This window comes from Corapipo altera, unplaced genomic scaffold (genome assembly GCF_003945725.1).
Source record: "Corapipo altera isolate COAL_440 unplaced genomic scaffold, ASM394572v1 2b, whole genome shotgun sequence".
NCBI lineage: Eukaryota > Metazoa > Chordata > Aves > Passeriformes > Pipridae > Corapipo > Corapipo altera.
This window is the reverse complement of record NW_020884874.1, coordinates 4,008,824-4,016,734: the sequence shown is the minus strand read 5'-3', so window position 1 is coordinate 4,016,734 and position 7,911 is coordinate 4,008,824. Positions and strand designations below refer to the sequence as shown.

The 7,911-nt window shown below is 41.4% G+C and overlaps 1 protein-coding gene across 1 annotated transcript; it reads left to right on the top strand.

The window, feature by feature from the left end:
- Positions 1 to 6: 6 nt before the first annotated feature.
- COQ3 (coenzyme Q3, methyltransferase) lies at positions 7 to 7,010 on the top strand. Its single transcript, XM_027634068.1, has 7 exons — positions 7 to 67; positions 943 to 1,066; positions 1,442 to 1,594; positions 1,768 to 1,867; positions 3,229 to 3,471; positions 4,753 to 4,912; positions 6,362 to 7,010. Exons 2-7 carry the CDS (start codon positions 1,053 to 1,055, stop codon positions 6,577 to 6,579), a joined length of 888 nt encoding a protein of 295 aa, XP_027489869.1. The 5' UTR covers positions 7 to 67; positions 943 to 1,052; the 3' UTR covers positions 6,580 to 7,010.
- Positions 7,011 to 7,911: the final 901 nt, after the last annotated feature.

The following is a 7,911-nucleotide window of genomic DNA, read 5'->3' as shown; positions in this document are numbered from 1 at the left end:
GCCCGAGCGCTCACCCTCGCCCTGCGGCGCCGGCGGGCGGCGGCCGCGCTGCCGGGGGCTGCGGGCGGTGAGCGGGGCTGAGCGGGCGGGAGGGTCCGGCGCGGCCCGCGGTACAGGCGGAGCGACGGGGCGTCGCTTCCCCGACTGCTCTGCAGCCGGGCCCCGCACACCTCCCGGCGAGTGTGTGTGCGAGCTCCTGGATGCGTCCCCGGCACCGCCGGCCGGGCCGGCAGTGCCGCACCAGCCCAGTGCCCGCCCGGCAGGCCCGGAGCGGAGGGGGGGCTCTCCCAGTGGAGGTGTTTGTCCCCTGCCGCCTCCTTTGCAGCCCAGAGGTGTCTGTGGATCGCTCCATCGTTCGCTGCAGCTTAAAATCATCCTCAGGGGTGTTTTGCTGTGGGTGTGGTGAGGCACTGCTGTGATCTTGGGGGCTCGATGTAAGCGGGGGTGCGCTGTGCCAGGAGATCCGAGCTCTGCGTCGGCGAAGCAGGAGCGGAGAGCAGTTTCAGGACAGTGTCCTTGGCCTGTCTGCACAGTCAGTGAGGTTTTCTTAGTTACGTTTCCTTACCAGTTCATACAATGCAAGATGGGGGTGCAGCTGTGTATTTGTCATCCCAACACTGTCGATAAGTGTGTGTATGCACACCTTATGATCAGAGTAAACATTCTGGGGAAATTCACACTAATTGAAACATTTCAGCTGCATGAAAAGCTCCATTCAGGCTCTGAAAAATGGCATTGCACGTAACTTGAGGAGTACAGGGGTGGTCAATAGCATACACTCTTATTTAATGGCCATGCACTCCTGAAGTATGATAGTGAACAAATGTGCAAAGATTTGCGTGGTTAGTATTGTGCTAGAGCAGCATTCTTACAACTGTGTGTTTTGCCTCTGAGCTCTCCTAAAGCTGATGTTTTTCATTTGGTTGTCTTTTATTTATGCAGATGGCCATGCTGATCTGTCTTTTCAGACAGGCCTGAGAGGTATCCTTCAGGACTACAACTGGAAAATACAACTGAAATCCAGTAGTACTCTGCCTGTCTCACTGACTGAAATGAAAAGCAGCGTGTAAGTATTGCATCTAAAATAATCCCATGTGACAGGGACTACCATTTTCTATAACAATTTAATTTTACTTTGTGACAGTGTCGCATGGAGCCATTTCTACGTCTCACTCATGTTTAAATGTTTGAAGTGGCCTATTCCTGTTTTGTTAATTACTGACATAAAAATTACAGGCATGCAGCCATCTGTTTGGGAAGATGTGTCACCCATATAGTGTATAAAATCTGTGTGCTACTAAGCAAGTTGAACTAGAGTCTCTAAAGGAACATGAGTTTTGCCTTTTTTCATTTTCTGATGCAGAATTTGTTTCTCTTTAATTTCAGCAAATAGAAAATATCAGTATTAGTTTAATACTGACATTCAGCTTTCATTATTTAGGATCACTGCGAAGAGGCCTCTCAGCACTTCACACTCATCAGTGGATTCAGAGGAAATAAAAAAATTCCAGCTCCTCGCGCATAAGTGGTGGGATGAAGAAGGAGAATATTCAGCCCTTCATTCTATGAATGATATTAGAGTGCCATTTATTAGGTATGGTTTTGAAGACAGTTTTTCTTAAATGTACTATTTCTGCATAACCTCAGAAAACTTGTAAAAAGAAAAATTGTAAAAGAAAAACAATTATCAGTACTTAAGGTAACTGAATATTGCATCTCCTAAAGCACCTTGTGTGTTCGACCTTAATCACATCCCTTTTCTTTCAGAGATACTCTGTTGAGCATGAGTTGTAATTATCATCTGGGAAATCCACTTTCTGGAGTAAAGATTCTTGATGTTGGCTGTGGTGGAGGACTGCTAAGTGAGGTAAGAAATAGCGTGCTCTGTGTTTTCTGGTTAAAAAGTGTACAAGGTATTTGAATTGTTTTACTGTTACACTGCTTAGTTTCTAATATTCCAAGGAGGACCTTTTCTCTTCTTTGATATGTTAGTTACTGAATATAGTGTAGTGTATCCTACAAACCCTGTGGAATATTTGGTTTGCATAGTGGTGGTGGTGGTGGTTTAAGAAAACAAGAGAGGTGGTAATGAGAAATTCTAAAATTCTGAGGTTCATCAGTAAAATAAGATCTCAAACACTCAAAAGGGAAGGAACATGAAAACATCTTTGAGGGTTTGTTTTTTTTTTTTCAATTTACAAGCCTAGGCAAGAATACTTAGAATAATGACAATCTTCATTACTGAAGAAGTATTTTCTGATGTTACAGAGGCTTCCTGAGAAGTCTGCACAAATCTGGGACTGAGAAGTTGCTGTTTGTGATGGAACCCTTTGTCCACAAAAGCTCTGAACAGTAGTGCTGTGTCCCATGGATAGACCAGGGATAATTTGTGAATTTAGGGTTACAGATGTGGATGACTTACCCTGAATCTCTCCCCTCTTTTCTTTCTTTCTTTTTTTTTTTTTTTCCTCTTCTAAACAAATCCTGTAGCCTTGTGAGAGTGGTCTCTCTGACAAGGCTGGCAAAACTGGTGTGCTGCATCACCTTCTCAGGCTGAACAACTGGTAAATTTCAGGTTGGAATATCAGACATGTGGTCATGTTCTGCAGCCTGTTTCAGTTTCAAAAGAGGTGATGACTGAGGTGTTAACCTAGGAGTAAGAAGACACTGGAGAAACCTGAGTGACAGCCAAGGCTGATGCTATCCTAGTAAACATCAGTGTTTAGTTCTCAGCAGTGAAAAAGTCCCAGAGATAATCATATATTAAGTAACCATTAAAAAGATATGAGGATTTACCATTACAGGTGGATGTTGAAGAAAGTAATGACAGTAATTAAATACGGCATTGTTTTCCCCCCTTTAATTACTGTGTTGATTTCCCCTCTCTGTTTTTTTCCTCTATCAGAGAGTAAGAGTGGAGGAAATCTTTATTTGGTGTAACAAAATAGATTCAGAATAAATTATTCTAAAAGACAAGTATTTTCCAGTATATAATATGTGTATATTGCAGTGTATAATTTTCTAAGAAAATTAACACCACCTCTTCCAAATCTAAGGGTTTTCTTGCTTCGATAAACATTTAAAATAAAATTGCTGGATCAGAGCTCATCATACTGCTGTTTGTCTTGTTCTCTAATGGATGTTTTCTGCATCATGTATGTACATTGCAAAGTTACCCTAAAGTAAATTGTTTTCATGCAGAGAATAAATTATACTCTGTTTTATTAGCCTTTAGCTAGACTCGGAGCTTCAGTTACTGGAATTGATCCTCTGGAGGACAACATTAGAACAGCAGATCGGCACAAGTCATTTGATCCAGTCCTGGCCAAGAGAATACAGTACAAGTCCAGTTCACTGGAGGAGATTGTGGAAGAGTCTATGGAAACCTTTGATGTAATTGTAGCTTCTGAAGTAGTGGAGCATGTGGCTGACCTTGAAACGTTTATCAAGTGTTGTTCTCAGGTGTTAAAGGTAAGAGAGTTTTTGCTTTCATTATTGGCAATATTTATTCTCTACTATTATGGCTCTTATTTAAAGGAGTGTGAAAGCACATCTGCATTCATGTCTCCACTTTGCAGTCAGAAGCACTCTAGAGGTGCCTACCACTCTTCTTTTGTGATGCAAGTACATCTTCCCACCTTTAGTTGGGGAATTTATTTCCCCAGCCCTGCCTTAGCAAAGCGTTAGTGTTATTAGTGTTGTTACCTAGTATTGCAATGTTGCATTGCATCAAGACCTTAAGAAGTCAGGTTGCATCTGATTTCACCCAGGTGAGAGAAAACATGACAGTGCTGCTGTTGATGGACAACTATGGCTCAGACTGCATTGAAACTGAGGTGTTAACCTAGGAGTAAGAAGACACTGGAGAAACCTGAGCAACAGCCAAGGCTGATGCTATCGTAGTAAACATCAGTGTTTAGTTCTCAGCAGATGTTTCTGACTCAGAAGATGCTATTCCAGCTCCAGCATTACATCAGATGTGCTCCTGGATTGCTTTTAAAGGGTCGTAGTTATACTTGAAAATAATCAGGTGGTTATTCCTCTTGATATTCATTTGTAAAGAAGAATGGTAGGCTCAGCACACAAGCAGCAGCTTTCCTTTAATCTCTTTATCTTTCTGATCACCAGAAGGAATATCGGTTATTTGAATGGAACTAATTTTTAGCCAGATAGGGACAAAGAAATTTTCGTTTATTTCTACCAAACAGTCTTCTGAAGACTTTTAATTATTTTCTGGCCTTGTTTTTTTAACCATGTGATCATTAAAACAAGCACAGCACGGCACTCGGGAGTCTCAAAAATTAGGCAGTCTTGGACATTTTACTTTGATTTCAATTAAAAAGTGGTTTGGGATTTTTTTTGTTTGTTTGTTTGATTGCTTTTTGGTTTGGGGGAGTTTTTACAATAGATATTGTATATGCCTTAATACCTTTTATTTAACCATTTCCTGGGCAGGAAATGTTATAAGTGACTTTGTTCTTGGTTAGGTGTTCTTTGGGCAAGGAAATGGTTTTTAGGCCGTGCAAGACTCTGATTATGTTGACTCTGAGGACTACTGCATCATACTGTTACAACATTATATTCTGTCTTGTATTTAAATGTTACACTTCTAAATACCTATCTTGGGAAGAAATTACTTCTTTTTGCATTGTGTAGAGTTGCAGATTGACAAATTCTATATTTTAAGGTGATTAAATTTACAATTTTTAAAATTGATATTCTTCTAATTGAACATTTTAATCTTCTAATTAGCCTGAAGGTTCTTTATTCATTACGACAATCAATAAAACACAGTTGTCCTACGTCCTGGGAATTGTAGTTGCAGAAAAGATAATGGGCATTGTACCAGAAGGAACACATGAGTGGGAGAAGTTTGTTCCCCCTGAAGAGCTGGAGCACCTCCTGGAATCAAGTAAGTTCCAGGCCAAATGATGGGAATGCAGAGAGAGATATCCAAATAGTCCCTGTAGAAATAGCAAAGGAATAAGCTAGATGGGGTGAGAGCAAAAGACAATACACAGTTTTTCCTGACTGAGTTAACAGTCATATATTATGAGTATAATTTCTGGTTTAAAGACACTGCTGCTTACTGGATTTTGCAAAAAATAAATAAACTAAGTGAAATCCTAAGAATGCAGTGATTACTCAAACAAATCATGTTACAGCTGCCCTCTCTTTGACAGCCTAAATAAAAATTCCAAGGTTTTCCATTGTGTTCTGGTGGCAGAATGTATGCTCTGAAGTGGTTCATGTGCTCTAGGCCAGGTCTGAGGCAATAACTGTACTGGCACTCCAGAGCTGCACTGCTGACACTGCATTGTTTGCATCTTTCCCTTGGGAGGAGAAGTTTTTAGTTTTGGTTGCTGCTCCATGTTCTCTATTCATATTATGTTGCTACAATATTTCTTCAAAAATGTGAAGATAAAACCTACCACAAATTCGTTACTCATTTCTTGAAAAACTATTATACTGATTTTAATTATTTCTAATTAAATTGCCCTGCTTTGATTGCTTTTAAAATAGACAGAGCACTGAGCTGGGAAGAGTTCTGCCCATTGCCCTCCTTTGCTGCAGATGTCTTAAAACCCTGTCACGGAACATTTCACTTTGCTTTAATTCACTGCAAAGAAACTGAAGTATGAGTGGAGCTATTCTCTTGGCAAGGTCTTTTCCTGGCACTTTGCAGTGCTGCCATAAGGAACATGACTAATACTGGTTCACATACTGGTGGTTCTTTCTGTTCTTCCTTCAAAAGGAGAAGCAGGTGCAGTGGAGTGATTTGTTTTGATAGGGTGTTTGTTTTCTGCCTTCCATCCTGTATCCTGCTGGGACACAGCGGATCCATGCAGCGAACTGAGCGCTGCTCAGCAGGGAGTGATAAATCACTCTTTATTTGCACTGAGCCCTCGATGGCATTCTTCTGCCTCTTTCTTACGTTTTTCCATTCCTAAAGGAGATCTGCAGAATCCTTCCAAATATGCTCAGATTTTGATTCTGGAGTGTGTGACGTCAATCTGAAGAATGTCTCTTTACAGAAAACGTTACCAGTCACGCAGGTGTGGTGGTGTGAAGTTGGGGTTTCTGGCAGAGCACATTGCAGGGGCTCACGTGTAGCGTGCTGATGGTCCGTGGCCTGGCACAGAGATGCTGAAGCCACTGCCAGGAGCAGGACCTGCTGTCACCTGCAATGCCAGTGGCACTGCATGTGGTGGTGTCTGACAAAGCCCAGCTTGTGAAGTGCTGCTCCCCAGCCTGCAGGAAGAAGTGTATTTCAGTCTTGCTCTTCTAAAGACCTTGATGTTGCAGTGATTTACAATATTTAAGAACATCAGTTCCTTTATATGGTTTCTTTCTTTCCTAGATGGCTTTTCAGTCAAGACTGTGAATGGGATGTTGTATAATCCGCTCTGGGGTTCGTGGAGCTGGATGGAAAGCACGAGCCTTAACTACGCAATGCATGCCGTGAAGTCTGGGGCTCAGGGACAGTCAGGCCCCACAGATGCCCCGTCAGAGATGGACATTCAACAGCGCTCAGCCACAGCTGGCACAGCTGGCACTGCCTCAGATGTCACTGTCTGAGATTTGTGGTGATGCACTGTCACCAGGACAGAAAAGAAGGTTTTACTCAGATGGACATAATAAAACCTTTTCTAACAACAAGTTTCCTGTTTGCATCAATAATACTTGTGCTATTTTTGGCCAAATATTTTAGGGCAGTCTCATAAAAAAACAAGTGCCCATTATCTCAGGAGTCTTTTAAGATTGAAATGATCAAAGCTTTTAAAGAGTAAGTATTTTTATGAGAAAGTAGTTTCAAATTGTTGGACAGGGAAATGCAAATTATTCTGTCAGTAGCTTGGAGGAAGCTCCTCTATGTGGAGGCATTTTCAGTCCTACTGGGACTCAGATCTTCACAGAATAATAGTGTAAATGTAAAATGAGTTAAAACCCACAATGATGTACAATAAATAAAATGCATTGGGTATTTAAGATACTCAACTCTGTTATGATGCCTCAGAGCTTTTTTTTTATTTTTAAACTTCTATAGATTTTAGAAGTAGATGTGTAATGAATGTAGATTTTAATGTAGCTGTATTATGTCCCTTACCCTGTAGCATAATGTTTACACATACCTAACCCTATTATCCCATTTCATATCAATAACTCTAAAATTGTGTTAGCATGTTCAGTCTTCTTTTCAAGGTAGAATTGTAGAAAAACATCCTAAGGCCTGGACCAGAAGATATCACAGAGACACAGTGACCTTCAAGCCCAGAACTCTGGAGGAACTCCAAGGTCTGTTGTGTGCTGAGAAGAAGACAAGGATGAGGAAGAAGGGATCCCAAATGCCCCCAGACCCAATTCCCGAAGGGGCATGTTGGGGGGCAGAACTGGGGGTGGACAGAACTGGGATTGGATGGACCTTATAAAATCATAGAACCACTATCTAGAGGCACGCATGGTATGGATTCCCTGGGCCTTAGGCCTGAGATTAAAGGACCTGCTCTCTTATACACTAAGTTGGCCTGGAGTCTTTTTCTCTCTGCAGTCTTTTAGGCAACAGTTAAAATGTATGAAACACATTTCACTTTTTTCAGTGAACTAATATGCCTTTCTCCCTGAGAGAAGGGGAAAAAGAAAGAGCAAACCTTTTCTGTTGAGTCCTGCTATATCTGCAGTTGATGTGAGGTAACTGCAGTGGAAGAAGAGTCATAGATCAGAGTGCCTCTGCTGTTGAAGCCTCTTCACCATAAAGATTCTTGTATTTGTGCCTATAATTTCAATTTTCTCTCTCTGCCCAAATAAAGGGAAGTAAAGCTGTGGGTAAAATTTTACTAAGCAACCAGAGCTTTATGCTAGAAAAATGACATATTAGTAGCCTGTCCTAGAACTGAAGTGCCACATCTACTC